At 37.8% G+C, this 22,181-nt stretch overlaps 1 protein-coding gene across 2 annotated transcripts in view; it reads right to left on the minus strand.

The window, feature by feature from the left end:
* Nucleotides 1-22,027, minus strand: part of Med13 (mediator complex subunit 13) — an 89,186-nt gene extending 67,159 nt beyond the window's left edge. The window contains exons 1-3 of one of the 2 annotated variants that reach the window (XM_031354157.1): nt 21,811-22,027; nt 19,593-19,827; nt 10,557-10,725 (exon numbers count right to left, since the gene is read on the minus strand). In XM_031354157.1, the coding sequence (XP_031210017.1) occupies nt 10,557-10,725; nt 19,593-19,827; nt 21,811-21,876 (470 nt within the window). In that variant the 5' untranslated portion in view covers nt 21,877-22,027. The remainder of the gene's footprint in view (nt 1-10,556; nt 10,726-19,592; nt 19,828-21,810) is intronic. The other variant, XM_031354158.1, reaches the window with a different exon arrangement.
* Nucleotides 22,028-22,181: the final 154 nt, after the last annotated feature.

The following is a 22,181-nucleotide window of genomic DNA, read 5'->3' on the forward strand; positions in this document are numbered from 1 at the left end:
GTACTTTAATACCTTTAGAATTTGATCCTCACCAAACCTTGTAAACTATGATACTTAATCCACAAAACCTTCTTTATTTGCCACATACTTGTCTCCACATCCTAATCAACTCAAAATTCCTTTAATTCCCTGCCAATTTATAAGTACCTGGAAAAGAATTTTAACTTTAATATCAATGTAAGGCTTCATTATTAGTCCCCATTCATCACCTCTTTCCTTTATAAAAACTGTACTTGGTAACTTCACAGGAACACTGTGTGTGTAAGTGCATGTGTGTACAAGTTAGTACATGTGCTCATGTATGTCCACGCAAGTCAAAGTCAGGTATCTTCTTCAATTGTTCCCCACCTTATTTTTGAGACAGAATCACTCACTGAACCTCGAGTTTATATTTCGCTAGACTGGCTGGTCAGCAAGCCCAGGGATACTACGGTCTCTGCAACTCCCACCCTGTGATGGCAGCAGGCACACATCATCATACCTGGCTTTTTATGTGCATAATGGGGAGGGGCAACAAGCACTTCTGATGACTAAGTCATCTCCACAATCCACTAACAAACAAATTCTTTAATCTAGCAAAATGGTAACACTTCCAAAAATATTTGAAAGTATGAGCAATAACCTAAAACACATATAGGTTCTTTAACTTGAAAAAGAAAGAAAGGAAGAAAGGAAGGAAGGAAGGAAGAAAAAAAGAAGGAATGAAAGAAGGAGATAATTTGGTTGGCTGGCCACTTGGCTTGGAGATCTGATTATATACCTTCATATCTAAGGACTCTCTAAACAATGAAGTTCTCCAAAACACTTCTTTCCACTCTGTATTTCACTTCTAAAAAGAAATATTAAATTAGGAAACCTACAATTACTTCTTTCAGCTCAGCAAACATAGCAAGACCATGTTTCAACATAAACTAAAGAGGCACTAATTGTGTCACCAAGGGTGAAACAGTTCTTAACATGGGCCAGGTGTCCCTCTTCACAATACAAAACAAAAAGCAAGCATGAAGGCCAATCTCTCAAATTTCCCAACAACCTATACGCAATGATTATTTGGCCATTTAGCTCTCTTTTTAAATAACATTTTACTTAATGTAAATTTTAAAGTTAAATTGTATTTAATTTTATTTGTGTGTGGTGTGTGTGCTTACTAGGAGACGGAAGTTCTCCTCTTCCGCATTAATCTCTATTAGGCTTGGTGGCAAGCGCCCTTACCTGCTAAGCCATCTCTCTGTCCCCATTTAACTTTTAAATTAGAAAAAAACATTGGACTTCTGGTATAAAGTAATTAACTAGCCACCAAGGAATCTCCGTGCAAAGCTAATATTCCAAAGTCATGCAGCACTGCCTATCAACAATACTGTTTACAAGCAGTTCTTAACTCCAGCAAGGAAAACCATCCTTCCCATATTGCTAGCAAATGACCCCAATATACTATTCATACTTCAATACAATATGATTTACAAACCAAGCTTGTGTATGATATTGGGGAGAAGAGATCTAAAATAGGATTCATATTTTTAAGATTCTTATATTGAAACCAATATTCTAGTCACAGAATATTACAGTACAGAGAATTGTAGGTTAGCACTTACATACTAAACTCAGAATGGCTTCTTTCAGAGACAAATGTTATCCTTTATAGTATCATCCCATGAGGCACCTATAATTAGCACTAAGGAAAAGTGAACAAATGTCTTTAACTACAATGACAAGCCAAGGAACTTGGCTAGATACTCTAAAGTAAAGACTACTGTTTGTTTTCTAGACTATTTATCAATGAGGCAAAAATTAGAGGTAAAATCCTCAACTGTGTCACAGAAACATTCCTCAGCTATATTATAAACAGTTTTGTTTGTTTTATATATGTCGTTATGTGTATATGAATATGCTATGGCACACTTGTGGAAGTCAGAGGACAACTTGTAGGTGTCTGTCAGTTTTTCCTTCTACTACATGCGTTCTGGGGATCAAACTCAAGCCATCAAGCTTGGTGCCCAAGTGCCAATCTGCTAAGTCACCTCAAAGGCTCCCTAAAAGATGATTTTCTAAAATGGAAGGAGAAAGAAGAAGAGGAAGAGGAAGAAGATGATGAAGACATGCTCAAGATCAAAGAGTTATTAGCTCCTTTAGGGCTAGACATTCCAGTATTGAGGAGAAGGAAGCAGAGGAATAAAAAGGCAGCCTGGGTACACAGTGAGACATTCTTTCAAAAAAAAACAAAACATGAAAGCTAGCTCTTCTATTACAAGTTTTCTTGCTTGCTTGCTTGCTTGCTTGCTTGCTTGCTTTGGAGCAAGGTCTCATAATGTAGCTCAGACTAACGCTGAACTTGTCCTGTAGGCTGGCCTCAAAGTTGAGATCTTCTGCTTTGACTTCCGAAGTACCAAGATCACAGGGTAACAGGTGTGCACCTCCATAAATGCATGCACGTGCCTGTGTATGGAGTGCTTGGAAGCAAATGATCTGTTCTCAGTATTTGTGTTAGGAAGCTACAGAAATAACAATCTTCCATTTTGCTGGTAGAGAATTTGGTTTTGTTGTTGTAGTAGTTGTTTTTATTTTTATTTTTGAAACAGGGGCTATTTAGTCCTTGCTGTCTTGGAACTTACTATGTAAACCAGCCTGTACTTCAACTCACAGAGATCTGCCTACCTCTGGCCCCCTAGTATTGGGATTCAAGGCATGCGCTACCACACCAACCTATGACCTATTTTAAAATCAAAAACTTAGGGCTAGGGATGCAACCTAGTTGTACAGCAGTAGTCTAGCACATGTGAACCCTGGTTTTGATCTCCAAGATTAATTTACTGATTCCACACATACACAAGCACACATGTACACATCACAAAATCAAAGTACTGACTCAAAAAAAGCAAAACATAGTAATCCTAAGAATTAAAAAAATAAATAAATAAATAAAAATAGACAGAGCTGGGTATTTTTCCAGAGACAATATATAAGTAGTCAATAAGAAACTATGCTCGCCGGGCGGTGGTGGCGCACGCCTTTAATCCCAGCACTTGGGAGGCAGAGGCAGGCGGATTTCTGAGTTCGAGGCCAGCCTGGTCTACAGAGTGAGTTCCAGGACAGCCAGGGCTACAGAGAAACCCTGTCTCGAAAAACCAAAAAAAAAAAAAAAAAAAAAAAAAAAAAAAAAAAAAAAAAAGAAACTATGCTCAATAGCCATAGTAATTAAGGAACTACAAAACATAAGATACCACTTCACACTAACAAAAATGGCTATTTAACAAACAACCAGTAAATAACAAGCATTGTTAAGGGTGCAATGAGACTGGAACTCTTATATTGCCAATGAAAATATAAAACACTATAGCCACAATGAGAAATAGTATGGCAATTTATCAGATAATTAAATTTAAAACTGTCATAAAATGCAGCAATTTGACTTCTGAGTATGTAACCACAAGAATGAAAAACAGGGACCTGAGGAAATGTTTGCACACTAGTGTTTACAACAAAGTCAAAACATAGAAATGACTCAGATGCCAGGCAATGAGCAAGTACACAATACACTACATGTACAATGGGTTATTGTTTAGTCTTAAAGAAAAAAAGAAAGAAAACCCCTCACATGCTACAATGTGGATAAAACTTGAAGGTATGCCAAGTGAAATAAGTCAGATACAAAATAACAAATATTATATGCTTTCACTTATATGAGATGCTTAAAACACTCATTAAAAAACAAAAAAGTTGGTAGCTGGAGAGATGGCTCAGGTCCTGAGTTCAATTCCCAGCAACCACATGGTAGCTCACAACCATCTGTAATGGGATCTGATGCCCTCTTTGGGTGTGTCTGAAAATAGCTACAGTGTGCTCATATAAATATATCTTAAAAAAATTAAAAAGAAAGAGAGAGGGAAAGAAAGGGAGGAAGGAAACTTTGAAAAAATAAAAAAGAAAAGTTGTTTGCCATGGACAAAAGTGTAGAAGATGTCAATTGCACCATCTCAATTTCCTTAATACCACTGAAATACTGGAAAAAAGGCAAAAATGATTAATTTTGTTATGTGTGTTTTTAATAAATATTTTAAACCTAGTTATCTTAAATTCCCAGATTACTTTTAGTCCATGAATTCAATAGTTTCCTATTTTTTATTTTTATTTTATTTTATTTATTTATTTATTTTTTTTTTTTTTTGGTATTTTCGAGACAGGGTTTCTCTGTATAGCTCTGGCTGTCCTGGAACTCAACTCTGTAGACCAGGCTGGCCTCGAACTCAGAAATCCACCTGCCTCTGCCTCCCAAGTGCTGGGATTAAAGGCGTGCGCCACCACCGCCCGGCCAATTTTTTACTTCTTTATAATTTATCTCATTATTGGTATGGTTTTGAGGCAGAGTCTTACTCTATAGCCTGGCTGTCCTGGAACTCTCTCTGTAGACCAGGTTGGCCTCCAACTCACAGAAATCCACCTTCCTCTGCTTGCCAGGGGTTGGGAAAGGCATGTACCACTATGCCCAGCTAGTAACTTTCAAATTTATACATTAAGGTTAGCCCATGTAACAGGCTCAGATTAAGACATCAGCACCAGCAATACTTTGATTGATTGATTGGTTGGTTGACTGACTGACTGACTGATTGACTACAGGAGGAGTTCATGCAGCACAGACTGACCTCAGACTCACTATGTAATCAAACATAAACTTCTGGTCCTCCTGTGTCTATCTCCCAAATGTAGGGGGGGTACTATAGACTGAACTCAGGGCTTTGTGCTGTTAGGCAAGTTCTCCACTAACTATAGCCCCAGTCCTATATCAATAATCTTTGGACATTCTCCAGGTCATTTCCATACTCAGACAACATTGCAAGCCACCATTAATCAGCAATGTCCAACATTCTTAATCTCCATGAACAAAGTATCTATTTTAAAATCCCAAAGAATGTATCGCTGAATCTTCTATTACTTCTACACATTTAGTGAACACGTTACTGAACATTATACAGTAAAGAATCCTTAGAAAACAATTACCGTATAAAGTTTAAAATCTTGAATACTTTCCTTTCGCTACTCTCTGCTTTTACTATTTACTAGTGCTCTTTAGAAAGATGTAAGTGTATGAAATATATCATCTGCCTAATAGGGCTTACAAGTTCTCTTGTTTTTCATGTCCTAGTAATCAGCTCCAACCCTTAGTCCTGTTTAATGCTGTGGAAAGGAGTTACAGAACTGCTATGTGTTTTACATTTCATTACATATAAAGCTAGAGAAATAATAGGTTGTTTTAAGATTTGCAGTCATTTATGGTAAACTCTTAACTCTTAATGGTGCCTTATCAGTCCTACTTAGGCATTGCCCACAATCATGAAAAAAGATTTGTTTAAGTCAATACTAAGAACTGTCCTGTTGTAGAAAATAGCAATAAGGAAAAAAAAAATGAGTGAAAAGGGGAGAAGTCATTCTTAGGACTTAATTTTTCTCAAAATATTCCTGGAAAAGATGAAAATGTTAAAAGCTATACAAATCCTAATGATTTAAGCACTAATAAAATATATCAGGATATAGGTATTATACCACCCTGCAAGATCAGACTCAACAAGAACAAATGAGTTTAGAAAGACTACAGAAGTGGGGGGAATGGACAGTCTGAAGTAACTAAGCCTAACTAGGCAGGCCGTGGATACTTTGGCACAGGAACCTTTGGGACTCTACCACACAACTTAGGACAAAATTAGTTCCAGGAAGAGATCACCAGGTATTACACAATAAACAACCAACATTAACAAGTTAAGTTTAAAGCCCTAGAATCTAGTTGTTAAACAATCACCATGTAATTATAATCATTTGGACTATGGCCAATCCAAATCATGATGTACTCTGAAGATAAAATACACACTAGATTTCAAAGGCCTCACACACAAAAAATGTAAACTATCTCAGAGGTAATATTTCTTGTAGATTTACGCTCTAAAAAGTATACCAAACTAAGTAAAATATTCTTAAAACTAGTTTCACCTGATTTGGGCTTTAATTTTATTTAGTGCACGAGCACACACACACTCACACATGTACCTGTCAAACACATCACCAAGCTCAGTTAACAGAGAACAAAATTTTACACTATGCATGTGGCTCAAGTCTATCTTATTTCTTTATGCTACTCAAGAAGATACAAAGAAAAGAAACAATTGTAAAGAAAACATAGCAATGGATGCCAACAGGCCCAGGTCAAGGCCAGGCTAGGCTACATAAGCATAACACACTCTCAACAAACAATAACAACACATAGCAATACCTCTTACTTTCAACTTTTCAGAGGTGGTAAAGATATCCAAGGGACAAAGATCATCCTAAACCTATTAACTGCTACCAATTCCTTTCCAGGAGAGATTTACATGTCATGGTGCTTATTTTTAATTAATTTTGGAGATCAGGAGATAATGTAAAAGCCATATGTAGTAGTAAATAGTTTTATTTTGCAATTTAAAGCATAAAAGCCTATTCTTTTACCTAGTGATTTTAAAAAAACACCACTTGACAAACTGCTTGTAAACACTAAAAGCACTGTGTTAGTTATAAAGGTAACATCATCCAAAAATGTTTCTACAATGATAGGAATGCCCCATCTCTGAACCATTATTATACAAAACAACAGCCATTACATAGAATAAGCCTTTAAAATGTAGCTTACAAAACTGACGTAATTTTTTTATCTTAATTTCAATGTATTGGATTTAAATAGCAGCAAGCTAGTGGCTATCACAGTAATCAGTACACGCGTAAAACATCTTTAAGGGGGAAAAGCATCATATTTCATCATTTCAACCTAGTGTTCTTTTCCTTTTCTTTCTTTTTGAGGGGTAAGCAGTGGTTGTGGTGCAGTAAGACTCACTATGTAGTGCTGGAATTACAGACAGATGTGTGCCACCATGCTCAGCTTTAATATTCTAATTATGACAATTTACCACAAATGCTTGAGGTATTCCTCTCCTTCCCCACAAAACAAAAACCAAGAACATCTTAATCTTTGTGGATGAGGTTCTTTCCCAGGACACAAGAACACACTGAACCACATTCTTGATCCTATCTCTTTTTTGCTATATCTACCATGAATTATTTTATCTTGTATTTATACATGTCTTTGTGTGTATGTAAGCATGATCACGTGTATATGCATGCTCATGTGTATATGTTTTGCAAAATATGTTGCCTTTTAAAATTGAGGCTAAAGATAACTAATACATGTAGAATAAATGTGTCAAAGACTAATAAAATTAGCAATATTGTTTTCATAAAAAGTTACATATCTATGACTGAATGTATGGGATAAGATTATGGTACATATTAAAATCAAATACTAGCCAGATGTGGTAAATCCTGCCTGTAAACCCAGTATTCTGAACACTGAGGTATGAGGAGCACCTCAAGTTCTAGATTAGTCTAAGCTACAGTTATTCCAGGCCAGTCTGAGCTACAAATTTCATAATATTGTATATGATACCATCTGCTACTTAACAAAATCTATGTCAATATACTCTGTAAGATATATTAGTTGTCTCAAAAAAGAGTTGTAGACCAATGTCATTGTATCCTGTATATCTTCCTAGAAGCATTTAAAACTTGCTAAGTAAGGGGCTAGGGGGACTGGCTAAATGGATAGAGATAATGGCCACCAAATCTGACAGTAAAACTGACTCCCAGGAGGCACATAACAGAGCGTAACAAACTTTTAAAAGACATTCATTGAATTTCACAGATGTGGCACATGAAGGATATCACTCACCCACATAATACAAACATACACATGGGGGGTGGGGTTATGAATGGATAGATAAATGTAATAAATTAAAAAGAAATCTTGAGAGGGATGGCAAGATAGCTCAGCTAGTAAGAGCACTGACTGCTCTTCCAAAGGTCCTGAGTTTGGATCCCAGCAACCACATGGTGGCTCACAACCATCAGTAATGAGATCTGATGACCTCTTCTGGTGCTTCTGAAGACAGCTGCAGTGTAATTAGATATAATAATAAATCTTAAAAAAAAAAAGAAAGAAATGTTAAGCTAGTACAGTGGGACCTACCTATTATACCAACTAGCAGAAAGGAAAGGTAGGAAGATCAACTGCACCAGGAATCAATGGACAACACAATGAGACCTGGCTCAAAAGAAAAAAAAAAATCTTGCCAAATGTACAGACTTAACTGCCCAATCAGCAAAATGGCTATAATAGATTGAACATGACAAAATGTTTAACAAACTACAAACTCAATAATACTCTTACTCAAGACAGTCTTATTTGGATACACTATCAAGCACCCCAAGTAACTGGTTCTTATACCATCCAACTGGCTTACAATCTTACTAGCAAACCTAGTGACTAGCACAAAACCCATGTACAGCAGAAATATTTAAGATAAAATATTAGATGTTCTTTTTTTTAAAAAGATTTATTTATTATTATAAGTAGGTACACTGTAGCTGTCTTCAGATGCACCAGAACAGGTCATCACGTCTCATTACGGGTGGTTGTGAGCCACCATGTGGTTGCTGGGATTTGAACTCAGGACCTTTGGAAGAGCAGTCGGTGCTCTTACCCACTGAGCCATCTCACCAGCCCCCTAGATGTTCTTTTATACAATTATCTCAACACTAACTTGATTCAATGGTTAATTACTCATAATTTTATGAGTAATTTAAGGGTTCTTTATACCTATCTTGAATGCATTAACTAGAAAGTGACTCCATTTCTTGCCTTTCTGCTAGAAACTCGTAGACAAATTAACTATGTCTACATCCAGAATATTAGAAAATGAGTATCTCGCTGGGTGGTAGTGGCGCACGCCTTTAATCCCAGCACTTGGGAGGCAGAGGCAGGTGGATTTCTGAGTTCGAGGCCAGCCTGGTCTACAGAGTGAGTTCCAGGACAGCCAGGGTTATACAAAGAAACCCTGTCTTGAAAAAAACCAAAAAAAAAAAAAAAAAAAAAAAAAAAACGAAAAAAAAGAGAAGAAAAGAAAAGAAAAAAAGAAAAAAAAGAAAATGAGTATCTCCCTAGACTTACTGTGTAGTACATGCCACAATTCCAACTACTCCAGAGGCTGACACAGGAAGATTACAAGTTTGAAGCCAACTTGGGCAACTTAGAAAGCAAGCCTCAAAATAAGAATACAACTAAATTCTAGAAATACAGCTCAGTGGGGAGAGCACTCGCCTGGTATGTATTTGATCGCTATTACCACAAAAGGAATGAGGAGACAGGAAAGACACAAGACAGACAATATGGACAGAAACACAGACAGCAAAGTAGAGTGTGTGTGTGTGTGTGTGTGTGTGTGTGTGTGTGTGTGTGTTTGTGTGCACACGCGCACGCATGCATCTTAATCCGCCACTCTCCATCCTAGCCTCTGAGACCAAATCTAGAGCTAGGCTGGCTGCCAAAAAGTGCTAGGGATCCTCCTAGCTCCACGTCCCCACAGTGCTGTGGTTACAGACCTACTCCACATCATGCCTAGAGTTTTACACACACAACAATAACTAAAGAAAGAGAGTCCATGAATTTAAAGAGAGAATAAGGGTGTGGGGGGGGGGGCTAGAGGGAGAAAAGAGAAGGAAAAATGATGTAATTATCTTAAAAAATTAAAAACACATTTTTCCCATTAAAAACAAATCTAGTCAGCAGTGTGGCACACAACTTTAATCCCAGCACTTAGGAGGCAGAGACAGTTGAGTCTCTGTGAGCAAGAGGCCAGCCTGGCCTACACAATGAGTTCCAGGATACCTAAGGCTACACTAAGCAGTAAGACCCTATCTCAAAAAAAAAAAAAAAAAAAAAAGGAAGGAAAAAAGGAAAAAAGAAAAGAAAAGGAAGAAAGAAAGGGAGAAAAAAAAAAAGAAAGAGGATGCTTCCCCAAAGACCTACGCACCTCCATCTGTAACTTTTCTACTTTTCTGTGTCATAAATCTAATTCAAAGCGCAAGAAAATTAAACACATCTTATGCAGAACTCCAATTTACTTTAGTTAAAGCAACTTAAGATTGGGAAATTTAGGGGCTGGAGCTGGCTCAGAAGTTAAGAGCACTAGCTGCTCTTGCAGGACCTGGGTTCCATTCCCACCTCCCATGTAGCAGCCCACAACCATCTTTAACTCCAGTTCCAAAGGATCCAAACCCTCTTCTGGCCTCCTCAGACATCAGGCACTCACATGCTATACACACATTTAAGACATTCACATATACATGCAAAACAAAAATAAATCTTTAAAAATTAAATAGGTCAACCCTACATAAAACATAATCAGACATCAGGAATACAAGGTCAGCCTAGTCAACAAATCAAGTTCTAAGCCAGTCAGGTCCACAAGGTGAGACACTGCTCAGAAAACAACCCCATACCCGCAAAAAGGTACATATAGCTCATTCCCATTGCAAGAAAATTCTTAAAATGTATAAAGGGAGAGGGAAGTAGTTACGGAAATTAAGTACTTACAGTACTTTGCCAACATTAACTTCTGAATGTGTCTGTAAAATATATTTATTATACATCTCATAAAATTAACAGACATCAACTACCAAAAGAGGAAAATAAGATAGCTTACCTTTTATTTATAGGTTTTTCATCTTTCTCATATGGCTTCACAAACCACTTGCCAATTCGTACAAAGTTTCGGTTCATTAAACATCGCTCCAACAGATTGTGAACTGCTTTGAAAAGCAAAGTACGGCATTCATAGGAAAGGCCATTCTCCCATACTCCATCTTCCTCTTCTAAAGAAAAAAAATCAAGTAGAAAGTAAGTTAGTGAGACTACATCTTCTCAGGGAGAACTAAAATATGTGACAGACCAATGTCTATATCCATAGTTTTCTCCTTTACTTCATCTAGCTGCAATCTTTTGACCTCTTGAACTGCCTGGGGGGATGGGGTGGGGTGGCGGGCTTTCTGTTTGTTTGTTTGTTTGTCTGTTTTTGAGAGTCTCACTATTTAGACCTGAATGGCCTGGAACTTGACAGCAACCTTGCCTCTAGCACCTGAGTGCTGGGGTAACAAACACGCACCACTGTACTTAATGTTCTGTACACATCAAAGTATCAGGTGTCAAAGTTATCCTACAAGATAGACAATGCCTAAGAGCTCTAAAAACTGCCTAATAATTATCTTCCACAATATAAAAAAAAGCAATAGTATCATAAACATAAAGGCTTGTTTTCTGCATTTTAAAAAAGGGTATTGACTTGTATAACCTGGAAAATATTAAACATACCATATGATGCCTGTTTCTAAACTGGCTCACTTGTTACTTTGTCCTAATTCTTCTAATCATTTAACCTGAAGGGGGAGGGGCAGAAAGCCTATCAGTTAATAATTAAACTCAAAACATTTCATGATAATCAGCATTCTTATCTATGACTCAACTAAAAAACTAAGTGAAGAGTATAAAGGAAGCTGCTGCCACCAAGTCTAACAAGCAACGTGTTAATTATCAAATAGATCTCATTTCAATGACTCACATGACTATTCAGTATAGAAGGAAATATAAAAACTTCTGTTTTAAATGGCTTACCAGTCAGAAGAAGTATTGCTCTTCACTAACTACATAGCCTCAAATTTCCCACTACATCTATTAATCACTCTAAGTTTCAGGGGTGGGGAGTCGGGGACAGCAATCAATCACTAGTAAGTCTGGACACAGTTCAGAGAACAAAATTCATTCTTTTATCTATAACAAAACATTCAATAAGGATAACAAATAATGATAGATACCACATCAGCAACTTACATTTTATTTTGTTAGCCCAAATATAATTAAGAATCTTCTAATATACTCCATCCATATATATATATATATATATATATATATATATATATATATATATATATACACATATACACACACACACACACACATACATACATGACCTTTCCTTTGTCTTTCTTTTTAACCCAGCTGTCCTGGAGCTAACTACATTAGACCAGGCTGGCCTTTAACTCTCAGCAATCCTCTTGTCTCAGTATCCCAATATTAGCACTGGGATTGTACGTATGAGCTACCACTCCCAGCTATAAACATTTTCTACTTATGCACCATCATAGTTTTTCTTCTTGAGGCAGGAGCTTGCTCTGTAAGGCTTGCCTTGAACTCATGATCTTTCCATGTTAGCTTCTCAAGCCTCTCAAGTATTAAGGGCACAGACCTGTGCTACCATGTCGTGCTCTCATTTAATTTTCAAATAAAACAAAACAAAAAAAAAGAACAAGTATCTCACTTCACAAACTTACATGCTGAACCTAGAAAAAATAACATTTACTATGAGCTTTTGAATAAAAACAGAGATGTATTAAGAGTGACACTTGCCAAGCAGTGGTGGTACACGCCTTTAATCCCAGCAGCACTTGGGAGGCAGAGGCAGGCAGATTTCTGAGTTCAAGGCCAGCCTGGTCTACAGAGTGAGTTCCAGGAAAGCCAGGGAGCCAGGGCTACACAGAGAAACCCTGTCTCGAAAAAACAAACAAACAAACAAAAGAAGAGTAACACTCAGTTTATATTCAGAATGCATTACAACAAATGGTCAGAGTAAACATTAACTAAAAAACATAATGACAGTGGACTTTAACTGCATTGGAAATTGCCACTACAAAGGTTAACACTGATTTTATGTTGTTCTTTCAAGTGTTCTTTCCTAAATCATTGTCAGGCCTTTCAAAGCATCTACAGAAAAACAAAGGAAAACAGTAATACTTGCAGGCTAGAATAAAGTAATTTTAAGCAGGAAAACTTCACATTCAGTTATGTTAGAGATCCTTATCTACTTCACTTAAAGCTAAAATGCTTATGGGTCTCATAAAGATATTCTGAGAGAAAAGGAGCTGGCACATAGTGACTTCACTTATTTAAGGTCTAGATCACAAGCATATGTGTGAGCTGCTAAGAGGAAAAAAGAATCCATCTTTTGGCTTAATTAGGACTTCTGATTTCAAAGTCAAATACCTTCATTAAAACTTGTATCTCAAATTACATGACAATAGTAATAGAAATACATGTGTTCAGAATTCCAAAAGAAACATGCCAGAACTGCTCCCAATTCTCCACCTGTTCAATGTCCTTTATTACCTTCAAAACTCCCTACCTTCTAAACACAATGGCTCTAACATCTGCCTTATAGAAGTAGCCATTATCAAAATATATTGCCTAACTACTGTTAAGTTTTAAAAAGACATAAGATACAGTTACTCTTCTAAACATATCTAAGCTGCAAGTTATTATTCATTTAAATTAATTATTTTAGATTAACTCAAATAAATTCATTTAAAACTTGTTCCTATAGTTTAAAACAAGAGTGTTAAGCACAAAGTTCCAATTCACTAAAAGCCCACTTTGAACCACTAGTAACGGCTCAGCAAGCTTAACAACCCGGGTCTGAATCCCAGGACCCACATGGTAGAGGCAAGAACAGACTCCCACAGATGTTCTCTGAATTCCACGTGTGTACTGTACTTGTACAGACACAGACATACACAGTAACAAAAGTAAATAAATATGTGAATGTAGTTTATATTTAAAAGACTTTAGCAAATTATGAACTGCTTTGCATTTAAAAACAAAAATCTTTAGAAAAGCAAAAGTTACAGTTGTTTATACATTTTTACACATCCTAAAAAATACAGTTTTATTTTTAAAAATCTATTTCAACTAAATCTAAGCTAAGAATACCAAACGTGGTTTAGCTAACCAAGGCCAGCAAGATAGTTCAGAGGGTGAAAGTGCTTGCTGACAAGCCTGTTGACCTGCGTTTGATCCTCAGAACTTATATAAGATAGGAAAGAGAAACAACTCCACAAAGTTGTCTTCTGACCTCCACATGTATGCAGTGCATGTGTGTCACACACACACACACACACACATTTTTTTGAAAGCAGTATTAATTTTCAAGGACTTGTCTCATTGCTTTAACTTTTATCTAGAGACACTTAATATGAACTTAATGCTTTCAGAAGGAGGTTCTTGTCCCAAACACTCATCATTTTCATTATTACAAACAGAATCCACCCAGGGCAAAAAAGATATCTGAAATACACCTTCACCTACATGGTAAGTGACTAAGTATTTCATTTTTCATTGCTAATGAAATACTAACTCCCAATGAAAAGTCTAAAGAAATTTGGGGGTTTTTTTTGGGAAGAGTGTCACCTAGAAACAAAAAGTGTACTGAGCCAGGCAGTAGTGGAGCAAGCCTTTAATCCCAGCATTTGGGAGGCAGAGGCAGGTGGATTTCTGAGTTCGAGGCCAGCCTGGTCTACAGAGAGAGTTCCAGGACAGCCAGGACTACACAGAGAAACCCTGTCTTGAAAAACAAAACAAAACAAAACAAACAAACAAACAAACAAAATAACCAAGCAAAAGTGTACTGAATCAACTTTCTAATACCCTGATGTTGTAAAAACAAAAAGTACTTTTTTTTTTTTTCGAGACAGGGTTTCTCCGTGTAGCCCTGGCTGTCCTGGAACTCACTCTGCAGACCAGCCTTGGCCTCGAACTCAGAAATCCGTCTGCCTCTGCCTCCCAAGTGCTGGGATTAAAGGTGTGCACCAAAAAAAAAAGTGCAAAAAGTACTTTCTACATACTGTACTCACAGATATAAACAGTGAATGGCAGAACCAACCACCCAAGACAAGTACTATCTCTTATCTTACACTAATTAAAAGCTCCTTGAATCAACACCAGCATTGTAACAAGGAAAAGTGAAGAGAACACATGGAAGCTTTAGCAGGCACTTTAGAACTTAACCAGAGGCTAATGGAAAAAAGTCTGCTTAATGTATTTAAATAAATGTTTTCCTCTTCTTGTATCTTTAATCCCTAGAGAAAACAAAGTTTCTATTCTGTTTTTAGTACTTTTCCATTACTATTGGATTAGAACTCTTAACCATCAGTGATACTCAAAAGATTTTGCAAATTATTTGTAGAATGCAATAACACAAAAGTTCAAATGCTAAAGCTGTATGTTTCACTAAGAACACAGATTATAGAAGTGACAAAGGATGTGTCATAGGTCATCAAAATAATTACGAGTTAAAAAAATCAGTATCAAAAGCAAAAAAGTTGATACAACCAATACTCAATATTTTCCTCAAAAATGACCTCTTTAAATATCTCTATGGTGATTAGCTGATTTTTAAAAAGGCATCTTTTCCCTATAATTTTGCTAAGAGCTAAGATGCAACATATGCCAGTGGATAAGGAATGACACAAAATTAGCATGTTAGAAAATAGTACAGACTTCTTGAAAAAAAATCAACATGTCTAAATCAGTGTCTCTTTTAATAATTACTTCTCATTCACAACTCATTAAGTCAATAAATATCACTAACTGCTTAAAGCTATCACATCATTCACTTAGGGACAAAACTTGAAGATTTAAAACAGTTTAGTGAGGTGATTGTTGTATCTGACACGACTATCTAAACAATAATACTTTCTTGCTCAAAAAAGGATACTACAGAACATACACACAGTCATCACTCATAAGACTAGCCAAGGAAATGGGACATAATTTACCAAGTTTAAAACAAAGATAGAAATACCTCTTCAGCATGGCTTAGCTTGATACTTTTTGTGTTTATCAACTCTGCTAAAAGCTGCCCGTTAAGGTTAAAGTCCACTATAATTAATGTCCTCTGATAAAGCATCCAAAATTAAATCTGGAATAATGACCCCGTTAAGCAGTATGCATTATGAAACTCTACTATAATGACAATATCTGGATGTGTTGCTAACTCTCATATAGAGACCTCTGAAACCACACACACACACACACACACAAAATGTTTTTAGCCTTGATTCAGCATACTTTTTAACTCAAGAAATCCAAAGTCTCATCAGAATCTACCTTATGATTTTTTTAAGACAACAATCTTGGAAGAGGGAATAGTTTTTGTTTTTAAGAATAAAAACCAATGACTGCAATAAAATTTTGAAATCTTAGGACACAGAATAAAAATACACAGAAATGCTCAAAAACACATCAAACGAAATTAAAACAATCTTGCTTTTTAAAACAGCAAATTAACAGTACATGTAAAAGAGCCAATCAACCATACCCAATGGAGACTTGACAGAAGTCAGTGAGCTAAGATTTCCCCACCACCAACTTTATATCTGTCATTCATTATCACACAACTACTAAACAACTGGAAAACCTGTAACCAGAAATTCCTTCCCTAATTCTTTTTCTACCAAAATAAAACAACATAGATTCAACTAGCCATTCTCCTAGAAACACAATAAAAACTCATATATTTGGCTTTGAAATCCAAAGGATTCTTCTTTTTAAACAAATGTCTTTCTGGAATGTTATACTTAAGCTAATACCAATGTGCACAAATCCTTATCCAAAAATCACCAGGCCTTCCCAAATTACTTTGTGAAACAGCACCAAGTACTACCGATACAAAATAAGCAAAAATTCAAAGTGTAGAATACAATTTACTCGGTCTGTTTTCTGTCTATACATTAGATAAACTTAATGGTAACCCAGAAATGTGCTAAATGGTATGAGGCAGAAGAGAAGGTGAAATTTAACATGTGCTGCAAAACCTGATTAGACTCTAGACTTTCAGAACTGACAAAATCATCAAAAAGGAGCAGCTTCCCCGAGAAACTGTCAAAGCCTAGAAGAGCAAAAAGTAAGAGGGTAAGTAAATATCATTTGGCAGCCTAGACCAGATCCTAAAAACAACAGAAGAACTAGGTAAAAATAAAGAAATCCAAGAGAAGTAAATAAATATTTTAATATAACAATATTGACTTATACATTTTAACAACTCCATCATTCTGATATAGATATTAAAAATAAAGAAAGTTAAGTGAGAGATGCACAGGTACTCTCCACTCTACCCTGCCCAGATTCATGTAAAGCTAAAATTACTTCAAAGAAAATTATTCTTAAAAACAGCTATAGATGAGACAGAGTAGATAAAGGGGCTACTTTGGCTGTGGTTTTGTTATTGAACCCATCAGTGAAAAAAAAAAAAACAGAATTCTAACCTTTACAAAAATGAATGCCTACCTTCTACTCCTACCCCCAATAAGGAAGGAGGGCAATATTACCATAATCACAAACATGTCAGTAACAAGAAGTAGTAGGTGTTGAACCAAACAGGGACACTGCCTGAGAAGAACAGGCTCAAGCCAAATTAACTAGCTGCTTAGTTACCACCTGGGTCCTTCCTGGTCCTCTTTCCTCACTGCTACGCCTCCACTTGGAGCTCAGGACTGCCTCATGCAGCTGATGCCACCCGTACTGTCCAGCTGCTCTCTTCTCAAGGGAGCTTAAAAGAAGGGAACCAAGTGCCACAGATGGGAAGAAATGAAAAGGGGGTTAGCTAGAGCACAGAGGCGCACTAATTACCCCAAAAGGGAGGCAGACGGTGTCCCTGGAGCAAAAAAAAAAAAGGGCAAGATAAATATCCTCCATCTGAAAAGACCTTATTATTCTTTAAGATAGTCTCATTTAAGTAACATTCTAAAGTAAACAGAAGGTTAAAAAGAAGCTAAAACATTATATAAATACCACTGACTTTGTAAACCAAGAGTTCAGGGCTAGCTTTGAAACAGTAGACATGATCACATGCTACTCAACTGTGTTTGTGTTTACTCTTTGGGTCCCTTCCACTTTGATAAAAATATTTAGTTATTCAATAGCACTCAGCAGAACTTGACAGCAATAAAAGTTTGATATCTAAAAATTATTTACTATATTCAAGGATCAGTATCTGGATTAGAGTGCAGGTATTGTCATTTTAAAATTATGCTAAAGGAGAAGGAAAGGAACACTTGAAGGTCTAACCAAGCTCTGCTTGAGAACACACTTCTGATGATCTAATATCCACAAGAAAAATAGCTCCACAAAGTGTTTTAACAACATACATTGCTAATAAACAGCTCATATTCTATCTTAATAGACTTTTAACCTTCAAAACATTAGTATCACTATGGTAAAACTAAACACTGTATTTAAACTTATCTTTGATTACACAAAATGTGTTCCATGGAAAGGTTTGTTCAAGGCTATGCAGAGTAGCACACACCTGTAATACCAGCACTGAGTCTGAGCCTGAGGAGGGCTTTGAATTCAAGGCAACACCACAAGACTCAGTCTCAAATAAAGAAGTGTATTCAGATGCTGCGCCAACTTTATCAAGAAGACTCAACCCTGTGAGTAGACTCAAGGTATTTATATAGGGCTACATGACTTCTGGATTATATTTCATATAAAATAAAATAGATCAAAAACCATAAACCACAGAAAACTAACTTTCATACAAGAAAGCTTTTTACCAAATGGCCTAAGAAGCAGGAGAGATGGCTCGGGAATAGAGTAAAAGCACTAGCCAGTCTCAGTTCGATTTCCAGCACCCACACACATAAAAAAACAGATATGGCACATCTGTAATTCCAGCACCCCTACACTAAGATGGGGAACAGAGATAGGAAACAGTCAGAGACAAAGAGGGCCAGGCAGCCTGAAATAAGCTTCATAACAGCAAAAGAACAATCAGTAAAACCCTGTCTCAACAAGACAGAAGAAACAGGACTCCAAAAACAATTGTCCTCTGACCTCTATACAACATGGTGCACACACACCCACACCTACACTCCATCCACACATAAAATTTTAAAAACCTTAAAAAAAACTTCAACTTAACTGTCAAAAATCTTACCAAACCAGAACTTGGTTCCTCCAAGTATATCAATCAAAGATATACTGAGTTTAAAAGTCAAGAAAATAGGGCTGGCGAGATGGCTCAGCAGGTAAGAGCCCTGACTGCTCTACCGAAGGTCCTGAGTTCAAATCCCAGCAACCACATGGTGGCTCACAATCACCCGTAATGAGATCTGACGCCCTCTTCTAGCAAGTCTGAAGACAGCTACAGTGTACTTATGTGTAATAATAAATAAATCTTTAAAAAAAAAAAAGTCAAGAAAATAAAAAGAAAGTAATATTGATGTGCTCATAATAAACTGTTTCTGTGCAACCTTTCAGATTAATGACCTTTGTACTTTAAAAGTTAATAAGATGGCACTTGTCTTTAGTAATATATTCTTTGATGAAACAGTATCTAAAAGACACTCTCACCCACCCACCAAGAAATAGCAAATGCCTCCTTGAGTTAATAATCATAAATAATGCTAAAATAAAACTATACTTTTAAAAATATATGCCAACACAAAGTTACATTTCTAGACCCACCCACAGGGTCAGACAAAAAAGAACATAGCAAAATAGACTCAAAGGTGAGTTACACTTGGCTTCAAAACTATTATATAACTGTGAAAAACACCATGCTTCCAAGATTCCGTTTTTCTCAGGTTAATGAAAATGCTTCCCCTAGATACAAACTGCCTGTGAGAAACTACAGAAGGAAGCCAGCGGTAGAGGAAGAAACTCAGTCAAAGCTCAAGTCTCCTGGAATCTACCTGGGTAACTTAAGGAAACTAAAACAAGGAAGGTGAGACAGAACATGGCAACCCTCTTACAGCTTCAGGCTGACAAGGCAGCCCACCACAGCACAAGCACATCGGGAGAAATGTACAACATTGCCAAGGCACATTTAAAAAAGATAAAGTGCTTTCACCTGATAAGTCATGGTGAATAAGGTCAGCAAAATTGGGATCTTTACCCCACCAAAATATCCACAATTCTCTTCTTCCAGGTCTTTGATCTCGCCGCCAAACACCAAGTACATCTGCCTTAAGGCATCGACTAAAACTGCTCAAAATGGGGTCTTCTTCTGTCACCGGAAACAGAATAGGGGCAGAAGTTGGGCCTTGCCATACATATCTTTTCCACTTAATTCCTGTCAAGTCGGCCTGAAGGAAAAAAAAGCATAATATCTATATTATTGTTCATTCACTCAAATAAATAATATATATTTGTTAGCAAATATAAGTATATTATTTACACATTTATATATAAAAATATATTTACTATAAAGTCCTTGATTTCATTAAAGCATCACTATTTCTAATGCATGCTTAAGCACCTAGAGATGATGACCAAAACAAACAAAAACCACCACAGCAAATAATTCTAATTTTTCAATCAAGAGGAACTTAAGGAAAAGAACACAAAACTGTTACATAAACTACCAAAGATGTCACTGAGTAGCAAGTCTATAAGAAATGCAAAATATCCAGAGCTGACCACATGAAACAATGATGTTAAGCCTGAAAGCCAATGATGTTAAGATGAAAGATACACAGTAGGTGTATCTTTCCTCTCTGTCCTTCCTACATTGGCCTCTAGCCCACCAGTCACATTTGTTCCTTGGAGAACTGAAAAGTAAACACTGTCATCCCAAGTTTGTAAGAAGTCATGGCTCTAATGAGAAAATATCTGAATTTTTTTCTGAAGGAGAAAAAAAAAAAAAAAAAAAAGAAGCCTGTTAATTCTCCACAAGCACACATCTTCAGGAAAAGAACTACTTCCAAGGAGCTGTCGGATTTGTGCTAATCTATCTTCAAAAAAACCAAAGTGCCAAAAATAGATCCAGTTGGGGAAGACAGAAACGTTAAACCTGCTGTATATCTTACTGCATGTGAGGAGATGCTGATTAATGGACACTGTCAAGGAGACCAGCCTAGCCTGTAAGGCAGAAGTACATGAAAGATTCCTATTTGCCATTATCGTGAAAGAGATTCAACAAAGGAAATTCAGTAATTCTTTATTCTGACTGAGAGACAGAAAGCATAAGGTGCCAAAAATGAAACTGCTGATACATGACTGGCAGTTTACGCTTGCCAACTAGTTATGCTCCACCCACTTAATTCACTTACCTATGATAGACTTAATATTTCTCAGAGCACACGAAAAGTGAAAAAGTCACTCCAGCTTAAAGTCATTCGGGAAGCTCGGCTATCGTTTAATTCAGGACTAGATACTTGCAACAGTTGGTACTTTTGACAAAAGTCTTAACGATCGGGTGTTATCCGATTTGGGCCGACCTACATACACATACTAGAACATCCCTAATTCCAGCTTCCCCAGACTTTTCAGTTCAATAAAAGGAACAGCCAGCTCAAAACATTCTTAAAACGTAAGCAAAACAGACAAATATAGAACGTTTAGTGCGAAACCACAGTACCTCCTCCACTTGCCTCTCCACTCTCACAAAAACATAATGTTCTAATAAAAGCAAGATGGCTAGAAATTGTCAAAATGGCAAAATGTTTTCAAAGTTTAAAAAGAAAACACATGAACTGGCATACAGTTTTTACACAAAGATCTGAAGTCACCCATAAGGAAACTACTCCTGTCTGTGTTAGTTTAACTTATAAAACGAAGTGGGTTTTAATACATAAGTTTGGGGGCGGGGGGTGTCCTGTTTAAGAGAAGCCCACTTACAAGAGAAAAGCAAGCGTAAACGCAGTGAAGCAGGGACAGTCGTGGAAAGTCGTGGAAAAGGGATACACTCACACTCTTCGATACAAGGGGCGGGAGGCGGGGGGGGTTGGGTGGGGGGTAAGCCAGAAGCACAGAAGAAAATATTACTAACCGGCCAGATAAGAAACCCAAGTTAAGGACAAGACTACGATGGGGAAAAGAGTCCAAAACAAGACAGGAGGAGGGGAAAGACGGGGAAAAAAGGACAAGACTCTTCCCGGCAGAGCCCTGGCCGGTAGGTGAGCGGACGCTGCCTCCTGGGGCGGCCGCAGAACCTCGGAGGAGGCCGACTCCGGCGGGGCCTAGCCGGGGGGACACCGGCATCTGGATGCGACCCGGACCCCCTCCCCCACGGCCCAAGGGCGCCCGGCGCGGCCCCCTCCCCCACCGCCCGCGGCCCCCGCACTCACCAGGCAGAAGAGGTTACAGTGACAATCTTCCAGGCTGGCCCCGTTCGACACGAAGGAGGAACTCATCGTCCCTCACAGCAGCCGCCGCCGGCGCCACAACCCACCATCCGCCATTACCGCCGCCTCCGACCAGAGAGAGAAACACAGACACCGGGGAGGGCGGGGGGCGGTGGGGAGGAGGCCGCCGGGCCGCCCGCCCTCCCCGCCGCCCCCCGGCGCCGCCGCGGCCCCCGCCGCCCGGAGGCACCCAGCCGCCCGGGGCCGAGGCCGCAGGCGGGAGGGCCGCGCCGCGCTCGGCCGGCCGCCGGGACTGCGGAGCCCGCGGACGTGCGTCCCTCTCCGGAGAGGAGGGGAAGGGATGTCTGTCCCTT

Source organism: Mastomys coucha, unplaced genomic scaffold (genome assembly GCF_008632895.1).
Source record: "Mastomys coucha isolate ucsf_1 unplaced genomic scaffold, UCSF_Mcou_1 pScaffold5, whole genome shotgun sequence".
In the NCBI taxonomy this organism is placed as follows: domain Eukaryota; kingdom Metazoa; phylum Chordata; class Mammalia; order Rodentia; family Muridae; genus Mastomys; species Mastomys coucha.